General features: G+C 42.7%; 2 protein-coding genes across 2 annotated transcripts; one reads left to right on the top strand and one right to left on the bottom strand.

Moving 5' to 3' along the window:
- The first annotated feature begins 2,323 nt into the window (after positions 1-2,323).
- acss1 (acyl-CoA synthetase short chain family member 1) lies at positions 2,324-11,875 on the top strand. Its single transcript, XM_061091574.1, has 14 exons — positions 2,324-2,829; positions 3,765-3,861; positions 3,948-4,147; positions 4,394-4,569; positions 4,908-5,060; positions 5,425-5,572; positions 6,021-6,158; positions 6,394-6,486; positions 9,833-9,945; positions 10,422-10,548; positions 10,650-10,777; positions 11,079-11,142; positions 11,234-11,355; positions 11,446-11,875. The coding sequence occupies exons 1-14, from the start codon at positions 2,514-2,516 to the stop codon at positions 11,608-11,610; spliced, it is 2,040 nt and encodes a 679-aa protein (XP_060947557.1). The 5' UTR covers positions 2,324-2,513; the 3' UTR covers positions 11,611-11,875.
- abcd4 (ATP-binding cassette, sub-family D (ALD), member 4) lies at positions 11,738-20,912 on the bottom strand. The gene is made up of 19 exons (XM_061091575.1): positions 20,613-20,912; positions 19,768-19,886; positions 18,954-19,081; positions 18,427-18,566; positions 18,193-18,309; positions 17,252-17,377; positions 16,781-16,831; positions 16,500-16,594; positions 16,284-16,405; positions 15,058-15,149; positions 14,836-14,925; positions 14,459-14,664; positions 13,852-13,943; positions 13,732-13,768; positions 13,431-13,480; positions 13,250-13,302; positions 13,083-13,159; positions 12,795-12,910; positions 11,738-12,372 (listed from the first exon to the last, which is right to left on the bottom strand). Exons 1-19 carry the CDS (start codon positions 20,651-20,653, stop codon positions 12,268-12,270), a joined length of 1,857 nt encoding a protein of 618 aa, XP_060947558.1. The 5' UTR covers positions 20,654-20,912; the 3' UTR covers positions 11,738-12,267.
- Positions 20,913-21,116: the final 204 nt, after the last annotated feature.

Genomic DNA, 21,116 nt, shown 5'->3' with positions numbered 1-21,116 from the left:
GTGCTGAGAATAGACATATTGGACAATTTCTGTATTTTTCCATTACGGAGCAGAAGTTGAAGTATAGCGCCACCATCGACCTTAAATAAAGATGGACAACGCATCTCCCCTTCGTCCCACTATCAAGAAATGAAGTCGGCTACAGACGAGATCAGTAGAGATCAGGGGATGGAGCAACGGCATTGAGTTCTCAGACGGGTTCCACCAATCATGAGTCAGTCTCATTAGAACCAAATTTTGCTGAAAAAAATTGAACTTGAACAAACATCAGTGTGATCATAGACATATATAAAGACTAGATGTCTCGTTCGACGGAGCCGGACGTCACCACATGGCGACCATCTTGCTACGGGGCAGCTCACTCAACCGATTTTGAAACGGTCTGGTTTGTTATAAACGTCAGAGATGTAGTTATGACACTGCATAAATTATTTATTTTTTTTAGAAAATAACATAATTATTCATAAGTATGCAGTGCTATATCTACATCTCTGACGTTTATAACAAACCAGACTGTTTCAAAATCGGTTGAAAATTTAGTACGTTATGGTTATTTACCACTACCAGCACAATGTTAAGGCCGGAGCATGCTTCTGCGTCGTCAGGGGCCCGCAGGCACGCAGCTGTAACGCAGGACTCGTTGTCATTCATGGTTTTCCAACCGTTGCGCGTGTTGCCATGCAATTCCCCGCCAGAACACTAGGCGCAGTAATGTTTTTTGTCGAAGTCGGCTATTCTTCCTGTGTTGCACGAAGAAGAGCGATTTATTTACATCGCCACGGCGGCTCCTCAGAGCCTTTTTCTGGCGGAAAAATCCGCCGGTTAGTGACGGGTTATACTAGTGGACATAGTGTCGGATCTCTTCTGCCAAGTGCTCTTCTATTCGGTCCATATTCCTTCTTCTAAATCTTCCGTGGTTTCCGGGCATGAACCGGAAATGCGACTCCGGAAATGATGTAGTTAGCAGACCTTGTGGGCGGGTGACGCTTGCGGGGCTTTGCCGTCTAGTTAGAAAAATTGGCCGACGCACGTAAGGACGTAGGAAGGGCCGTGAGGGGCCCGGAAGGGCTCTTGCGTCTCCGGGCCTGTGAAAACGCAGAAGCATGCGCCGGCCTTTATGGGTGAGCAAGCTGCTCCCGAGCAAGATGGCCGCCATGTGGGGACGTCTGGCTCCGTTGTCCGGCAACGCAGATGAGACTTCTAGCCTTTATATATGTCTATGAGTGTAATTAAATGCTTTCTAAAATGTGAGAAACCATCTTTGACAAAACTTGAATTGACGTGTACTCTGACTTTTTAGTTTGAAACATGTACAATCTACTAACCTGGAGGAGGTAGGGTTTGTGATCTATACTGCAGCTTACCACCAGGGTGTGCTCTACATGCTTTGGCTTCAATTTTGGGGAGCTGACATTTCGTCCATCTCTGTAAACAGTTCACTTTTTTCATTTTTTTACAGTAAAAAACTTCCATCAAGTTATCCCTAAATTCAACACCATGCTCATAAACCCCTTAAAGAGGCCCCCTACCACTCTATTACAGCTTCATTATTCTAAAGGTGTATTTGAAGACTGGAACTTCTAAATGTGTGATGTAAGGTGGTGGAGGTTTCCACTTCAGCTTAGTTTATGCTCGCTGTTGCCGTCCTGTGTGCAGCATGTTCACCTGAGAACAGGTTTGTCTACCAACGTCTCTGAGCTCCCTCATTAGTGGGATTCTCGGATGCTGCTGGTGGGACATTGTGCAAGGAACAATATGGGAAAAATCTCTGAGACCTGTTTGTCGAGGCAAAGGCGTGCACACAGACCTGAAGCTGGCAAAACACTGTTTGTGTGTTTGTTTCTTCTCCTTCTTTGCCTTTTTTCAGCAGTGATGTCTGCATGTGATTTGTGCAAAGGAGAGGCGTTGTGTTGACTCAACAGGTAGTTGAGTTGAGCAATGTGTTGACTCAACACAACGCTGACTCCTTTGCACAAATCGCAGACAACACTGCTGAAAAAAAGGCAAAGAAGGAGAAGAAACAAACACACACACAGTGCGATTTCCCCAATTTGCACAATCGCATCCTTTGGTCAACGCATGTGTCAACACTGTTGACACATGCGTTGACCAATCCATTGAGCGTCTCTGCCAATTTATAGCTACTTTACTATTTATATGTTAACTATTATTTATATGGGGGTTTGGTTTGATGAAGCCCCAACCCCCCTCCCTGGAGCCGCAGATTCCCTTGAGACGCCCCTGTCGGGTGACAACAAACGTCTCCGTTCTTTACTTTCACTCTTGCAGCTCTTTTACAGTCTGGATTTCAGCGGGATAATAAAGTGTCGGCACATTGGAGTTTGCACTGCCCTTTAACGCATCCCTCCTCCTCGTCCTTCCTCTGCGGAGTTTCCAACTTTTCACTTGATCAGAGCAGCGCAACTTCCCGAACTTGCTCCAGCGCAGTGTTGTGTAAACAACAGCATCGGGTAGAAACTTTTTCCACGTCGCGCTGACTCGCCTATGTCACCATGTGGCTGCGATGCGGACGCACGTCAGCCTCTCTCACCTCCTTCAGCTGTCGGGTCTTCAGGTCCCGTCTGGATGTCTTGGGTCGGAGGGGGTGTAAAACGGCGGCGTTCATGCCGGAGGCTGCGGGCTTCGAGGGGGTGTCGAGCCGCTCCGAGCTGCAGGAGCTCTCGGTGTCGGGCAGCAGCAGCAGCAGCTTCTGGGCCGCGGTGGCGCGTCACAGGCTGAGCTGGATCAGTCCCTTCACCACGGTGCAGGACTGCGACCTGAGCCGGGGCAGGATCAAGTGGTTCGAGGGAGGGAAGCTCAACGTGTCCGGTGAGGTCCCGTCTCATCAGATCATAACAGGGTTCTGTAGGAAATGGCCTTTTGGTTGTGGTGATCAGAGGCGGTGGTGCGTAATTTTATAATTCCCCTCGACTCACAAGGTTCCGTGATCAAATTAAAGGTATCATCATTCATGTGGACCCATGAAGCTTCACTCGTCCCCTCAGCAGCATGGTGCGTTCAAGGCACAGTGTTCCTGGGTTAGATGTGATGTAAAGATGGCGAGAAAATCAGCACATTTAACCAAGAACATTGTACTTGAACGCATCGTACTACTGTGGAGAGGAGTGAAGCAGATAGATGTACAGAGAGATGGACAGACAGCTAGATAGATGGACAGATAGATAGACAGATAGCTAGACAGACAGAGAGATGGACAGACAGATAGATAGATGGACAGACAGATAGATAGATGGACAGATAGATAGACAGATAGCTAGATGGACAGAGAGATGGAAAGACAGATAGATAGATGGACAGACAGATAGATAGATGGACAGATAGATAGACAGATAGATAGATAGATGGACAGAAAGATGGACAGACAGATAGATAGATGGACAGATAGATGGACAGACAGATAGATAGATGGACAGATAGATAGACAGATAGCTAGACAGATAGATAGATGGACAGACAGATAGATAGATGGACAGATAGATAGAGTGATAGAGAGACAGACAGATAGATAGATAGATAGATAGATAGATAGATAGATAGATAGATAGATAGATAGATAGATAGATAGATAGATAGATAGATAGATAGATGGACAGATCGATCGATAGATAAAGTAGATGGACAGACAGATAAATAGATACAGACTTTATTGATCCCATTCCTCTGTTCCACAGTAAGGTATCAGGCACATTGACGTGTGTGTGTGTGTGTAAAACTGTGTGTTTTTCTTTTATGTGCACATGCAGTAAACTGTCTGGACCGCCACGTAGACACCTGTCCTGACAGGGTGGCGCTGATCTGGGAGAGAGATGAGCCGGGGTCGGAGGTCAGGGTCACCTACAGGTCAGCAGCTCGGTGTGGGTGTGTCTGTCTGTGTGTAGAGTCTTTGTTCATTTGCCTCAGTGTAATTCATTGATATCTCTCTCCAGGCAGCTCCTGGAGATGACGTGTCGCGTGGGCAACCTGTTGAGGCGGCATGGCGTGAAGAAGGGGGACTGCGTCACCATCTACATGCCTACCTGCCCTGTGGCTGTGGCCTCCATGTTGGCCTGCGCCCGTATCGGTGCGGCCCACAACGTGGTGTTTGCCGGGTTTAGTGCGGAGGCCCTCTCAGAGCGAATCAGAGACGGTGAGACAGACCTGCACATAGATTACCACTGTACATTTTAAAGCTGCACTATTATCAATAGTTTTATTTTCCAAATGGATCAAATTATGTTTTATGAAGGGGGTAACTTCTAGTGGAGAACCCTTAGAGAACTAGAGAGGCAAGGCTTATGTTGCATCCTGGATCTGAGATGTTTTTATTTCTTGAGTTGACTCCAACACATACCTCAGTGTCAATATCTGATTTTCATGTGCTTCACGTTCTCAGCTCAGTCCAGCGTCGTCATCACGGTGAACCAGGGCGTCCGGGGGGGTAAGGTCACGGAGCTGAAGAGGACGGTGGACGAGGCGGTCCAGAGCTGCCCGGCCGTACGGCGGGTGTTTGTTGCTATGAGAACAGAGACTGCGGTTGCCATGACAGCCAGGGACGTCGCCATGGAGGAGGTGAGAGATCAGAAATTCAATCTCTTGCGGATGCTAATGCAAACAGTGGTCGCTTTTACAAGGATAAATGACGATTAAAAATAAAAGTTTGGTGGATGTCTGATGAATCTTTTCGCTCCTTGATTGACAACTTTTATTTAACAAATGTACTTATATATCTGAAATATTGCTCTTGTGGTTGGAAATAGCAGGTGACAGTCCATTAGTAGCTGTTCTGGAGCTCTCAGTCATATCACATGATCTTCCCTCGGCCTACAAAGAAAAATTTAAATTTGAAAATGTACAGTTCCATAAGAAATTCTGTCTTCTTCAATCCTTGAATTCACTTTGTCGTGCAGGAAATGTCGAAGGAGGACGCGGCGTGTGAGCCGGCAGCCATGGACAGTGAGGACATCTTGTTTCTGCTTTACACATCGGGCAGCACGGGGAAACCCAAAGGCCTGGTCCACACTCAGGCTGGGTATCTGCTGTACGCCGCACTCACCCACAGGGTAACGCCAGGCACGGTTCTGTTTTCGTATCATGCAGTGTAATGTGTAGTTTACTGTGTGTCAGTGAAGGCCTCTTACGGCCAAAATGTGATCCGGTGACTGAACATCTGGCGAAGAAATATTACCTGGATCACAGGGGATTAGAGGAGGTTCACAAAAATGTTGCTCTAGTTTTAACATGGTGCATTAATGCAATAATATCTACTTGTGAAATTTAAATGGGTTATTTAGCTTTTATAAAAGGGATATAAATACAATATTTTGATCTCTGAACAATGACCTTGAGCGTTTTGTTAAAAAAAAAGAAAAAACATTTTTTTTTTTTTAATCGGACCATCTCATCTGTCGTCCCTCTCGTTCCCAGTACGTGTTTGACTACCAGGATGGAGACGTGTTTGGCTGTGTGGCGGACATCGGCTGGATAACAGGCCACAGCTACAGCGTCTACGGCCCGCTGGCCAACGGGGGAACCACTGTCCTGTTTGAGAGCACTCCCATTTACCCTGACCCAGGTATGAACACCAGTGAATCTACAAGCCGGTATGAACGTGTCAGACTGCTTGGTACGTTAGAAAAAAGAAAGAAAATGATAAAATATTCAAATATCGTCATATTCTCACATTAGGTTGTTTTTATCACCTGTGATTGTATAATTTTTGTGGTTTTGTTCATACACCATTCTATATGCTGTGTAACGTGTTGACATACACCTTAGTACTTGTGTCCACACACGCATGTTTGTCTATAAATAGCTTTACATTTGAACTTACCATACCTCCCATGCTCAAACCAGAAGCTCCTGCATAAACAGGAGTCAGAACATAATGTCCTTGTGAAGGTGAAACTGCAGAGGGTGAAAAACTGCAGTTCTCAGGCTCAAGTTTCACTCTAGTCTAATTTTTCAATGATCAGTGTCTTATCTTCTTTAGACTAACGTGGACATGTTGTGTCTTATCACAGGAAGGTACTGGGAGATGGTTCAGAGACTGAAGATTAACCAGTTTTATGGAGCTCCCACAGCGATCCGCCTGCTGCTCAAATACGGAGACCAATGGGTGAAAAAATACGACCGCTCCTCCCTCAAAACTCTGGGCTCTGGTACGACTGTGGACCTGAAAATACTCCTATCTTCAAAATTACATGCAACTATAGGAAAAGTATATATTTTCAACCTCTTTAAACCAAGGTTTAAGTTATCACACACATCTTGCTTTACAAACACTGTTTCACCCTCAGCTTGCTTGTGTGAATATTGCTGAACTGTTAATTTGACTAAAACAATAACGCAAAAACAATATGTGACAAGACAACACGATATTTTGTCTATGTACAGTGGGCGAGCCCATCAACACTGAAGCGTGGGAGTGGTACTACAGCGTGGTCGGGGACAGACGCTGTCCTGTGGTGGACACCTGGTGGCAAACAGGTGAGTGTGAACACTGAGGAATTCATCACCTACTGGAGAGAATTTTCTAAATCCACAAAAACGTTAGATTGTGGCCAGTGGATGGGATTTAAATGTAAGCTCCATAGACTGTATATAAAAAAGTTATGCCATGTTTGCTCCGCCTGGTGTCTGGCTGCAGTACATGTCAGAAGTCCTGCCTCCTCCATGTTAGTGGATGGGACATTGATCAAAGTAAAAAGTACAAGTTCATGTCAAATAGATGTTTCTCAAAGATGGTTCCTGTCAATTTAGGTAGTTCTAATCACACATGCTCATATTTAACAAAACAAGCTTGTCCTCTAACAGAGCCAAGTCTGCAGCCTCTCTAACAGGGCAGAGTCTTAAAGGGGAGAGCAGCCAGCTCTGTTCTTACAGCAACAGCGTTACGTAACAACACAAGCACATACACACACAATATAACAGTAAGTGTGTGTAGACATAAAGTGTGCTCACACACAAACACATGCACAGAGAGTGGGGGGATTTTTATCTACCCTCTGGAATCTCCAGAATGAAGCCAGGTTTTCTTCTCTCAGAGTTTAAACGCTGAAATTTGGGAGCAGCTTTTATCATTAAACTTCTTCTTCTTAACACTGAATACAAATAACAGTGGACATTAACACCATGTTGAGAAATGTTGTTTACACCTTGTTTGTCAAACGCTCTCATTAGCACATTAGCCAGCTGGATGCATTTCAACCTCAGGGAGCAGATACTATGAATCGCAGCTGCAGAAAGAGCCACGTCACAGAACTATGCGCGGGCGTCTGGAGAGACTCAGATCACTGTATGAACTTTCCACTTCCAGATGAGTCTCTGCAGTGCAGCTGGTGACCTGATTTGACCTCGAAACCCCGGGAAAATTTAAATTTGTTCACATATTCACCAAAATAAAACTCATTTACTGTCACTTCATAAGATACCAGTGGGAAAAAGTAACAATAAGTATATTGTAAACGTAACTAAGGTGTGAAAAAACAGATTATAGTGTATAACCACAGTAAATGTTAGCGTGGGACACATAAAGATGAACAAAAGGTCTCCCCTCCCTCCCACTATCCAGAAATGAAGCCAAAATTTCCCAGATATGAAGGCCACCATCTGCCAAGTAGCAATCCTGTTAGCGAGGTCCTGCCTACACACATCTTATAACAACAACAACAAGCTACTTACCAGGTCAATTAAAACCTTAACTTTAAATATGCACAATACTCTGCACTTTTACTGCCTTTTTTTGCACTTCTGGTTAGATGCTTATCTGCATTTCATTGTATAAGTACTTGTACTGTGCAATGACAATAAAGTTGATTCTAATCTAATCTAATCAGTGAGTTTAAAACTACCTAACATTACAGAGACCATCTTTGATAAAAATGTATTTTTCAAGTGTACTTTGAGCTCTTAGTTTGCCTCATGTCCCAACACTAACATGGAGGAGCCAGGATTTGTGACCTATAATGCAGCCAGCCACCAGGTGGCGACCAAGACCCTTTGGCTTCACTTTTGCGGGGCTGTCATGTCGCCCAAGAATCTTTGGGGCTATGCAGAGTATTATGGACAATTAAAGAGGGAAAGGAATGGTTGACTATTTTTCTAATTAAATTACAACGTTATTTTCGTAATTTTAAGTTTTTTTTTCTTATTAAATTTTTTTTTTCTTTTCTTCAACATGGCCCTAATACTCGTTTCGTACTGTCTGTCAGTTACGACCAAATGGAATTAAGCTGCGTTAATTACCAGACACATGGCAATGAAAAAATTAATGAATCTATAATTAATTAGAGATAATTAAACATCAGGGCCTGAGAATGAGCCTGAGAATCACAGACACAGATATGACCCAAATACCCTACTTCAGTAAAAAAGGATTATGTTATGTTATTTGCCTGGACTAGTGTTTCCAATTAGGACTAAGTGGCATTATTCATAAATGCCATTTGGTTGATCTGGGAACAAGTAGCCTGTTTAGAGGAAAAATTGGATGTTGATCCGTTGCTGGCATACGGCCTCCATGTTGGATCAATCAGGATGAGACAGATGAGAGGATGCAGGGGGAAAAATTCAAATATGGTTTAATATGTGTGTTTGTATTGAATTTAAAGCAATAGTGTCACATTTGGGGAAATACTGTTCGCTTGTTTACTTTAATATCGAATAAAGTAGAAGATGAACACTGCTACATTATAAAGATAATAAAATGGGAGGAGGAGGCAGATTGTGCTTTAACAAGCTCCTCAGAAGGTCCAATGTCCGTGTTGTGAACTTTTTGCTCCGACTTGGGCGTATTCCTGTGCTCAGAAGTCGTAAAATGGTATATAAATATATAAAATGTTATGAATTTATGTGTTTAGATGACACCTTGACACCACCATATGCAAAGAGAAAGGATCAGGTGTGACAGGCTAACAAATACGTACATGTTATTCACAAAAACCTTTGTACTGGCTAGGGTGTAAGTGGTTGTGACAACATTTGACAAGTTTATATTAAAAGCGTCCATTAAGAGCTGATTGTAAATAGTGTTAATTGGTTTGATAAGTGATGACGTCAGCAACTCGTGTAAGAAGATTTCCCCAGACTGTCCGAGTTGTTCTGATTTGAGGTGACGTTCAGAAAATTATTCCGACACCATGTGAACCCACTATAACTGCTCCCTTGTCTCCAGTGTTAATGCTAAGTTAACCAGCTGCTGACTGTAACCTCATATTGACCAGACATATGAGGCAGCATGTTACCAGTAGTCTGACCAATCAGCAAGCAGGCAAATGAGCGTATTTATAAGTGCGCTTTGAACTGGTCCAAGTCTTTAGCAGCTCCTCTGGGGGCCGTTTGGTCCGGAGGTCTCACAGCTACAGTTGATCTGAGGTGGATGCCAGTTGCTGGTGCTATTCTGGGATCATCTGTTGTGTCCTACTTTATGACTGGTTCTCTCTGCTGCCGCCAACACCACCAGGAGGATTTATCACCCCCCAGAGGCCCAGAAAAAAAACCTAATTGCATTTCATTTATTTATTATGGCTGTAATTCCATAATCAACATGTGTAGTGTGAAGGGCTCGTGGTAGATCTACAAACTGTTATGTTGTTTACCTTCTACCAATCTCTCATTATTTAATACAGGTTTCTTATTATTGTTGCATTAAGTCTTGGATTGCATCCCTCCGTGAGATGTTACTGTGGGTCCGAGCGGTTCAATCAGCCTCAGTCTCTTACAAAAACATCAGGCGGCGGGCTTATAAAAAGCTATTTTTTGAGTTTAATGCACGCTGCACATACAGCACTTTATATAATCCTAAATCCGTCTTATTTTCCCTGTGTGTTCTCAGAGACAGGTGGCATCTGCATCGCCCCGAGGCCGTCGGACCCAGACGCAGAGATTGTCCCAGGAATGGCTATGAGACCTTTCTTTGGCATAAAGCCAGTGCTCATGGACACCGAGGTATGGTGCTCATCCCTGTGTGTGCGTGTGTGTGTGTGCGTATGTGTGTGTGCGTGGCGTGCTACCCTGCAAATGCTGGCTCCCTATGACCCAGAGGAGAGGGTCAGATTAGGATTATGAAACAGTCACCAGCTGTGTCACTTTTGATACCCACCCGTCCGTCCCGTTCTGTGCGTGCCAAACCCCCCCCCCCCATTCAAAATCTGTCGTTCTATTTTGTGGCTGCTGCAGTTTCTCTCCTGCTTCTGTGTTGAACAGATTGTGCGGACAGTTGGAGAGGTGGTGTCTGTGAGCTGATCCCTCTTCCTCCCACTCACCACACACACACAGACACACACAGCCGTTTGAGAACACAGGGTTTCAACAGCATTGGTGCACGTCCAACAATACGTTAGAGTTCCTAGTCGCAGTAACTATATCAGTTGTTTAATCAGTCTTTTTATTTTGCTGTTCATTTATCTTGTGGGTTTCTCCAGGGAAAAGTTGTGACTTCCAACAACACATCCGGAGCTCTGTGTATAGCTCAGCCGTGGCCCGGGATGGCCCGAACAATTCACAACAACCACCAGAGGTTCACTGAGACCTACTGTCAGCCCTATCCTGGTACAGTGCGATGCGTTCAAGAGCAATCAGTCATTATGGCATTTCTCTTCTTTCTCTGCTGGACTCCACATTTCTGAATGTCTCTCAAATCCCTGTGTTAGGTTATTTTTACACCGGCGATGGCGCCTATCGATCCAAGGAGGGATATTACCAGATCACCGGGCGCCTCGACGATGTCATCAATGTGAGCGGTCACAGGATTGGGACGGCAGAGATAGAGGATGTAGTGGTAAGTGGCCTCATATCTCACAATGGCGATGCCTCCTAGGTAAAGAAAGTGGGGAAAAACGAATTCTCGTATCCACACCAAAATTGAATGGGCTCTTTACAGATCCAGGCTTCACAGTTTAATATGGTAGTAAATAACCAACAAAGAACCGGGTTGAAAACATAAACTCCTTGGTGGAGGTAATAAATCCATTCTTAGATCGTTTCCCCCAAATTTGTTTTCCAATCTTATTCCATCAAGAACTCGAGCAGTGACACTTTAAACCTGTTCTCACAATCCTGACCGAGATTATCTGTCCCAGAATCAATGTTCTGCAGTGGCTGAATCTGCCGTCATAGGATACTCCCACGACGTCAAAGGACAAGGTGAGCCACTCTTTGTTCCGACGGTTCCGTAGCTCGATAGGATGAATGAGAATCTAACAACCGGGGGTTCTCGGTCTCTGTGCTTCTTCAGGCGTTTATGCCTTTGTGGTTCTAAAGAAGAGCGCAGACGCCCAAGAGTCGGACCTGTCCCGGCAACTGAAAGACACGGTGTCTAAAAAGATCGCCAAGTACGCCTGTCCAGACTGCATCCAGGTAATTCTGTTTCCTTCTACTTCCCATTGCAAACACAAATTGAAGACCTAACTTGTACATGGTAACTGATTTTTTGGGTCATTCTCACAGATTGTCAAGCGTCTGCCAAAGACACGTTCGGGTAAGATAATGCGGCGGGTGCTGAGGAAGGTGGTGGAGCGTGAGCTGGACGGGCTGGGTGACCTCAGCACGCTGGATGACCCCACAGTGGTTCAGGAAATCATTGACGGTCACGCTGAGCTCTTACGTAAATAACAGTCACAATGATTCTTATTTAAAAGAGGAACTTGAAGTTTCTCTCCATTTCACTTTTAAAAAAAGACTTGTAACTTTATCAAAATGTATTTTAAAAGGCAAAATAGTATTTTTTATTTGTATTGCACATATGAATATTTGTATTAAATCAAGAACACAACTTTCTAAACTGTATGCATAGTCCACAGATGTACTTTACAAAATAAAACTGAATGATAGTGTGAACATGTACAAATAAACCACTGTAATTTCATCATAGATAAGATCTGCTGGGTCTTCAGTTTCTTATTTCCTTCCTGATTTCTTTTCATCATAGTTGAATGTGGCCCAAAAAGTTACAGTCCGTGAGCCACAAGCTTCTTCCAAACCTTAATACTTCCTGAAACAACACATATTGCACTCCCACACATTTCCTTCATCTCTTTTATAGCCAAGTAAACAAGTGATAAAATGTCTTGCTCTTAAAAGCCTGTGGACATGAATTAAATCACGTCCACCTCGGACATGAATTAAATCACGTCCACCTCGGACATAGGGACTGTGTTTTTAGTACCTTTTTGATGAGTGTTATGAATGTTACAAAACTGTTTTCGGTTCTCTCCTCCCACACCGATGCTTCCTGCATGTCCAGGAGATTAAAAAAAGAGGACCCTGTGGTCACATGGTTTCGTCTCTGTCGATGAAGCCGCCGCTGCTGCTTCCTTTTAACCGAGTTAACTCCCACTGGCCATCTCCGCACAGTTTCAACTGGACGTCATGGAACTGTAGTGAAAGGAAACATAGACAAACAGAGTTAACATTGCTGACAGATGTGATGACAAAAAAAAACCACATAGGCCATATATGAGAGAATGTTTTTTGCTATAATGGATTAATGAGGTTTGCAGAGTGAGTGAGTTGTAAATAAGATGGATGATAGTGAGAGTGAACTCCACTGACTACCCAATCACAACAAATTCAGTCAATGCCTGTTTAAATTCTAGACTAATAGAAAAGTAGTGCACAGCAGTGACTATATGTAATAATCCCTCACGGACCCAAACTAAACCAATTCACCATAGTACCACCTTAATGGAAAAATATTTTTTAGTAGGTGTAAATTCAAAGGTGGAAGTAGAGACATAGGGAAAGACAGTATTCCCAATATGGCATTGATCAGGGATGTAGACGTGTGTTGGATCTACCTTCTCCAGGCTGCTGCGGTGTCCCAAGCTGACCAGAGTCATACCGAGCTTTTTACACGTCCTGTACAGTTGTGCCTCCGCCTCCTCTGTCAAAGCACTGGTGGCCTCATCCAAAACTGCAAAGAAACAAATAATATACATATGAATAAATACTGTTTATTAGAAAACACCAGTGACAAAGTGTTAAATGGAAAACATTCAAGTCACAATCAGTGGGCTGCTCTCTCTCCCCTTAAGCTGCTGTGTCAGAATCACAGAGTGTGTTTAAAAAAGCATTTAAAAACTCACCTGCATATTTAGGCTGAAGGTAGAAAAGTCGTGCAAAGCAGAGACGCTGCATTTCGCCTGGAGACAGAACATCGTACCTGCAGAGGAAATCCTAGTGTTACTCTGCGTCGTAACACACACTATAATTTACTGTTCACACAAATCCCTGTTTCTCATGTTGCTCCTACCAGTTCCAGTTCACTTCTTCATCCAGCCCACCCGTCCGCTTCAAGAGGCTCGACTGGAGAACAGATCAGAGTTACAGTGCTTGAATTTAAAATAAGGCAAAAGCTGAATGAAAACTGTGATAAAACAAAATGAAAGATTTTACATTAGAAGTAGCAACCGGTGAGATAGAAGGACACTCACCACTCCGGCTAATTCCAGGAACTGTATAATTCTGTCATCGTCCACTGACCCTGAATAAGAAAACTCACTTTATAAATGGTGTAAATATGAATATAAATTACTCAGATGAGAAAATGAGTGATAAAAAGAGTTCAGATTAATTTGAATTATTGCTCTACATTCATCCATTTATATAATCATACACAAACCACAGGTATTTACTGTGCAAAACTGTTGCTGTTGTGCTGTAGCATCAAATACACACGTTTTTTCAATTAATGATTTTAGTCTTAATCTGCTTAGTGAAAGTAAAATCTGATACCTGATGCAGGGTAAATATCCTTCAGTGGGTAGATAATCTGTGGGAGATGAGAGTTCCAGTAAATCCTTTATCTACACAAAATTTTAAAAAGGAAAACTAAACAAAGGAAGAGACGCCGACCTGTTCGCGCAGCGTGCCGTCGGTCAGGTACGGTTTCTGAGGCAGGAAGAGGGTTCCCCTGGGCCCGAAGCAGGTCGTCATCTGGACAAAACCTGAGGAGGAGACCATTCAAAAGTCATGAATAAGTCATTTTAGTTGTGTGCGATGTTGGCATCTTTCATTAGACCATTTTCTCTACATGAAAGCCACCGAATCGCTCGGATACAGATCACAACAGAATGAATCACCACTTGTGGCTGCAGAGGGAGCAGTTGCTCAGTAAAAGTGACATTGTTTACATTTCAAAGAACTCGCTTTGTATCAAAAGTTGCTCAGACACAGCCAATGCACCCAAAATGCAAATGATTATTGATTTTCAAGTGAGCTAATATTTGATGTAATTTCTCATTTCGTTATTAAAATCAGAAGTTTTTTGGTAAGTCCACCAGGCCTTTACTGGGCAAAACAGATTTAATTATTTTAAAGGATAGCAGTGTACCACCAGCCTAGTTTTACATATCCTTTCATCGTTTTCTTATTTTTTATAGTAATTATTACAGCCGAGATCAGTCAGGATTGACCTCTCCTTAAACCCTGTTCTGTCCTAACTCCCTCTCTGTTCTCTCACCGCTGTCGGCCTCCCACAGTCGGTTGAGGACCCTCAGTAGAGACGTTTTGCCAGTGCCCGTGTTGCCCACCACCAGCAGGTGGGTTCCCTGACTGATCTTCAGACTCAGGTCCTCGACCAGCAGCTGGTCTGAGAACGGGGATTTATAGGAAAGATGCTCCAGGATGAAGGCGGTGTCCGCTGGGCCTGCGTGGACATTGAAGTCACTGTGTGGAGGAGATTCAATGAATGAAAACAGAAGACATGCGGAGGCTGAAAAGCTTTAGTCTTTGCACTTCATCTATTTAGCAACGTTCTTTTATTATCCTAAGATATTAAATCAGTCTGATTATATTTATTTCTGCAGCAGAGATTAATTTAAAAGTTCTCAGACACACCTGTCAAAGTCGTAGCTTTCTCCTGACGCCGGGTCATAGTCACACTGCTTGCGTAGGATGTCATCCATCACCTCCCTCAGCTCCCCAATCCTGACCACACACACACACACACACACAACACACACACACACACACAGATTCAGAGATAGAAAGGAGGAGGCCATGAACCGACGCTGCTGTCGTTTTCTGTCCTCTATATTCTAAGTGAGAGGTGTGTGATACCTGTGGGTGTATCCGGCCACGTCTGACAGAGTGGTCGACAGGTCGATCAGCTGCGTGAAGCCGTTTATCAAGTAGATGCAAACAAAGGCGTTCTGAGTGTGAACAAGGAGAATGAGTTAGATAAAAAGTGCCAGAACAAATATCAACTAAAAGCTTTGCTTGAGGAATTAAACACAGGCCAGAGATTAAGACTGTGACAGTTATGAAGCTTATTAAGACATTTAAAACAACAACAGACATTTGAACTCAGGATGAGCAGAGTATAATGTGTTTAGCAGAAGAGAAGGCTTCTGTTGCCACCTAGTGGTTAAAAGTGGCAACGTTCACATTTATTCAGCAGTTCTCTAGAATAAACTTGGACTGACTGAGCTCCTCCTCCCATTATCCGTGTTTTTAAATCACTGCTCCAGATTTGGTGTGTTCATGTGCTTTGTGGTCAGACTGTGTAAACCACATGGACACTGTAAACAACAGGTGACGTATTTGGGTTTGGTTTAAACATCTAAACGCCCTTTTGTAATATTTGTACAATAACAAAGAGCAAAGAAAAAGGATCAGGTGTGACTGACATATACATGATTAAAGCATATGAACATTAATCATATAAATGCTGGGTTTGGCTACAGAGTCTGGTGTTAGACGCTTGTGAGAGATGAACATGCATTTCACATTGAAAGCTACTTTTTAGAGCTGATTGTTAAATGATGTTACTTGGTTTTATACGTGATGACGTCAGCAAATCTTTACGCTGACTTCCTGAGTTATTGTTCCAACTTGAAATGGCGTTCATGTGATTTTCCCAGTCAGGAACTAATTGTCATTATTATTCAGACACCACTTGAATGCATGCAATAAGACCATCACACATAAAGTTGATGATCTTAATGCAAGTCTAAAAATTGTTCCCCCTCTTCAGCAGCATGTTGTAATGTACAATATTTTTTTACATTGTTGGTTTCCTGGAAACATTTCACCAATAATCATATGATTCAATTTCCTACTATTTAGTTCCTGTTTTCAAAAGCTGTCTTCATGTCAGAAACTGAATGTCTGTCTTTCTATTGATAGAAATTGGTGGATTGTGTAAATACCTGGTACAACACAGATCCGAGTCATCAAATAAACCAGATTAAACTAAACAAGGGGCTTGTTTGGTGTCAATAAAGCTGCATTTTTCAAGAACTACAATCGAAAAGCTAAGGGGAAAAGGAAAAGAAGGATCCCACCTTACTGATGAGTCCACTGAGCTCGCCAGGGGTCAGACCATCATAAATACCGGTGAAGATGGGAATGGCAATTATGATGTAGCTGAGGAAACCTCCGAGGTAGTCGAACGTGTTCACACCGACTGACGGAGCAGAGTTCAGAGGTTAACTTAGGAGTTATAACAACATGATGATTGATATGAGTCGGTGGGCGAGTTCTGTGTTATATGATCTTACTATAGAGCCAGAGTTCTTTATTTATGAGACTTTTCTGAGTAAGTAGCAGAGCCTGAAGTCTCCAATTGGTCCTCATGTGCTCCACTTTACCAGATCTGAAAGCACGGAGAACAGCTTTTCATCCAAACTGCTTTAACCAGATAAACTGTGTGATCAGATGTGTTTATTTATGAAAGGAAAGCAGACTTACTGCTTCAGTTGTATATTGTTGTCTAAACGTTTTAAGCGATGTCTATATCTTCGTACGCACAATCACAAACATGCAAAATAAATGTCCTCACCTGTAAAAAGCTGCAGACTCTGCGTTGACACGGATTTGCATGTGTTTGAACCTGCAGATACACAAAAACAATCACATTTCCATAAAAATAAACAATGTTAGTTAGGATTTAAACATTAAGTTTGTTCTCTAACAACACAAAAAATCTAATTGCTGCAACGTGTAACAAATAAAACTACAATTCAACTCCACAGGAAAAGACGATCTCGCAAGCTGACACATATCCTGTGTTATTTCCTAAGAGCCAAAAGGCCGTGGGCCAAAGTATACAGATGCTTCCTATTCACTCAAGAACCGGTTTCCTGTAAAGCATTAAATAAAGGTGGGAAACACACAACACCTCTTTCAGTAGGTTCAGATGAAAACCGGATTTGGGTCCTGCTGTTTCTTTTCTATCAGCACAAATTACACTTGACACAAACAAATGCTGTGTTTTAGTAAGTCTGTGTACATAGAGTAGATTAAACTTTACCTGAAGTCCCCCTCCAGTTTTTCTTGCTCACACAGAGTCGACACAATCGGCCCCATTAGGATTTTATTGGCAATGGTCCCGATCACAAAGTAGCCGAAGATACTCACAGGGCCGATCCAGCCAGTGCTGCAAGGCAGGGAAACTTTATTTCTACAGGTAAAACACTGGGTTTTAACATAATGTGTAAAAGATAATCTGGGGAAAAAGAATTGCAAATAAATTGAACAGATAAAACAGATGAAGTAACTTGTTTTCCCTTGTTTCCCTATAATTCTGTTCTATAGATGTTATGTTATATTGGTTGTTATTGTACACTGTCTTTTTCATAAATCCATATGAATAACTTTTGCTCAAAAGGTTGTAGAGTCTCAGTAGATTCAAAGAATCCTGCCTCAATTTGAAGAGAAAAGATTTACAGTTTTTAACTGTTTGCTGTCCAGGACACTGATTCCCTGTGGCGACCTGGCGACCTCTCACCTCATTGTAAATGTTTTAGTAATAGTGGTAGTAATAGAAATATAGTAGTAGCTGTTGTAGGAGTGGGAGTACCATTTAGTATCAGCATTACCATTATCATTACTACCACTATTAACTAAATCATTACATCTATATGTATCAGTATTATCATTTTTATTATGAAGTGTTTGCTTGTTGGGTTCTCTATAACACTGTTAGGACCTGACCTTAATATGTAAAGTGCCTTGAGATAATGTATGTTGTGATTTTGCACGAAACAAATAACATTTAACTCAATTGGAATACAGAGAAAACAGCTAAAATGTTACATATAACTCAATTTCCTCTCAGTATTTCATGCACGCAAGACTTTCACAAGCTCAGATGTCGAAAATGTTTCCACAAAACCAACTGTGTTTGTGATGATGCTTTATGTGCGAGCATATGAAGCTACGTGTTGCCACGCCCCTCTAGAGACCCCCCACCTGTTGAAGCAGTGGTAGGTGTAGTAGGTCAGCGTGAACGGCGAGATGATCAAGCGACTGGCCATGGTGCTCATCTGTTTACACAACCTCTCGACATCCTGACTGATCCGCTGGTCTCTGGTGTTCAAACAAACACAAACACAAAGAACAAAGGCAGTCACCACCATTCACACAGTTTTCAACTGCAAGAACATGTTTCATTTTAGGCCAAAAACTAAAACCATTGAAGCTTACGGGTTGTCAATTTCCTTCCTGAGTACGTTGAGTGTGTAATAGACTCGTCCCTGGAAGTAGGACGTATGGAGGCTCTCAGTCAGCGTCTTCCTCCAGCTAATGTACATCTGATTGCAAATGTACTGGTCCACACTTTTCAGCTGGGAGAGAAAGAAAGAGAAGAACGCAGAGAAGACAGAGGAGAACAATGAGTCTATGAGAGAGAAAAAAGCAACAGGGACACAATAAATAGCAGGTGCACGGACATCTAGCAAGAGCATGTCAGGAAAGGATCACGATTGATGGTGATTTAAAGAGCAACGTGGAAATAAAGAGTTTTGTTTCCTTAGAATAAACTCAGTGCTGCATAAGTGTTTATCAGGTTCAAAATCCAAAGCACACACGGCCAAGATCGAGAGTATTCAGGCTATAAAATGAACATGTCAGGTCGTCTTAACCTGATAAAAGCTGCTGCTGTAAGTCGTGACATTAAGTAGCTCTGCTCAACTTTCAGAATACAGCTCGACCTCTGTCAAACCTCAACTTACTGTGGAGTTGAGTAAGATGAGCACCATGGCTGTGCCCACCAGACTGGCGAAGCCTGCGTAATCTTTGTCTGCCAGCACATTGTAGAAGTGACTGGGGAGGATTCCCACTTGGTAAATGATCAGCTGCTCTGATGGTGGATGGGAAAAAAAAGATGTGTAAGCAATTTGTAAGTGCACAGTTAAAACAGAGACTCGTAAAACACAACGTAGGGAAATAAGGCAACACCAAGCTCAAGGTCAGCGGGAGAAAACCCTTAGTATGCAGCCTGCTGCTGTCAGAGTGGTAGTGTTACTATGTGACAACAGACACGCAGCAAATTGATGGTGAGATTGAACTGTTTGCAACTATTTATTTCCCACATTGGCAGCCATTGAGGGTCTAATGATTCTAAAAATAGATGCAAACGTCCCCAAACTCGTATCATGACACAGGGCGATACCCCAACTCCAACCCTCTGCCACCACAACGGTGTGGCCTGTTGAGCTCCTATTACATTACTAAAGGCACTAAAATACATTTTTATTTCATAATCAACACTAAAAGAAATAAATCCCATAATTTTTCTGTCTATTTTGGAGATATATCACCAAACTGGATGTGTGGAATCTATCCTGTTCCAATCATAATTGAGTCATCACATCAGGAGTAAAGGTTAGGCCTTAGATTGCAGACCCCCCCCCCCCACACACACACACATTCAAGTCAGCAGTTGTGGATTTATTTACTGCGCACCAAACCATAAATCCAGAGAATGGTTACACTCCAACCTGCCATACTTTTATTTATTCTTTGACCTCAGCTTGTGTAAGTTACCTGTCAGAGTGACGAACAGCAGCGTGGCAAACATCAGGGAACTGGGACTGGTCCATGATGGGAACAGGACCCGGTGGATGTCGCACAATCGCTGAACAAACTTCCAGTCCAAGTCTGGTCTGGATTCACAAACACACACACAGAGAAAAAAAAAGAAAACAAGGTGCATTAGAAAAGCGTTCGATCTTGTGATTGTGTGTTTGAAAGCAGACAAAGTGTGACTGTGTTATGAGGAAATTCTTCAGTCACTAACACATTCCTCTGTATGACTGAAGATCTCCTATAAGTTAGTGAAGAGAACATTGAGCTGTTGGTTCACTATTGTACTTTACTGTTTGATCTCTGGCTGCTTTGAACTACTAATAAGGATTTCCTGCACTGCAGAGACTCAGATACTAAGGTATTTAGACCATATAGCTAGAAATGATACTACAACAACGTTATTATCAGTCTGTATCGGTTGTTACCGCAATAAATGTCACATTATTATTCTTGTTGTTGTTGTGAGGATTGTTGTTGTTGAGTTTGACAAACACAAGATAAACAACCAAACATTTTGAATAAATCTGCTGTAGGTCGATTACATCTTACACCTCCTCACTGTGTTTACACAATCCATAAGCAACACATAGATACATGTAGGACTTTTGTTATACTGCAACAGTTACTGATCGTGTTTTAATTTCCCAACACTGATTCATAAAGTTAAGAAGCAGATAATAAAAAAGGGAGTTTGCAACATAATGATCACCAGAGAGCGACAGAGGAAGAGAAAGTTGATGTTAGAATGAAGCCCGGAGGAGCCTGGACTCTGCAGCTGGTGTCTTGTGTCTTCAGCTTCTCACCTCCTCGCTCCTCTTCCCTCGGACTTGTCCGGACGAGGCATCTGTGGCAGATGAACCGTTATGTCCACTTCAAAGTCTTATTCAGTCACTTTCAACCAGCTGGTCAAGCTAACCTCACTGTAACGAGGGAGAGCTAACAGCGTTAGCACCGGTTAGCAAACTAATGACCAACTAACGTCCATAAAATAACGACTTTGTCCTATATTGATGTCACGGTAACTTTGACCGGTTTAAGTTTTGTCTAACGAGTTAATTTTAGCACCAGAGCGTCAGCAGCCATGACTCCCCTGGGAACCGCTGAGGAACCTGAGGTTGTTGTGGGAAGTGAAGGTAAAAGCCTGGACTTCCGGTTTAGCATGCGCTCCTTTTTCAAAATAAACGAATTATGTTCAACTTGCGCATGCGTGAACTAGTTAAATTGAAATGATGTCTCAGCCTGAACCATAAACATATATATATTTGTACATATAAAAAATTTTATATATATCAATTTGTCTTATTTGG

Source organism: Limanda limanda, chromosome 18 (genome assembly GCF_963576545.1).
Source record: "Limanda limanda chromosome 18, fLimLim1.1, whole genome shotgun sequence".
In the NCBI taxonomy this organism is placed as follows: Eukaryota; Metazoa; Chordata; class Actinopteri; order Pleuronectiformes; family Pleuronectidae; genus Limanda; species Limanda limanda.
Note: the sequence above shows the minus strand (reverse complement) of the source record. Positions and strands in the feature narration are given on the sequence as shown.

Coding starts and splice junctions, on each gene's coding strand:
- acss1 (XM_061091574.1), top strand. CDS start 2,514: ATGTGGCTGCGATGCGGACGCACGTCAGCCTCTCTCACCTCCTTCAGC. Junction 4,148..4,393: donor CTCAGAGCGAATCAGAGACG/GTGAGACAGACC, acceptor TCACGTTCTCAG/CTCAGTCCAGCGTCGTCATC. Junction 11,356..11,445: donor CCTGTCCAGACTGCATCCAG/GTAATTCTGTTT, acceptor TCATTCTCACAG/ATTGTCAAGCGTCTGCCAAA.
- abcd4 (XM_061091575.1), bottom strand. CDS start 20,653: ATGCCTCGTCCGGACAAGTCCGAGGGAAGAGGAGCGAGGAG. Junction 17,378..18,192: donor ACCTACCACTGCTTCAACAG/GTGGGGGGTCTC, acceptor CCTGCCTTGCAG/CACTGGCTGGATCGGCCCTG. Junction 14,926..15,057: donor GTGGCCGGATACACCCACAG/GTATCACACACC, acceptor GTGTGTGGTCAG/GATTGGGGAGCTGAGGGAGG.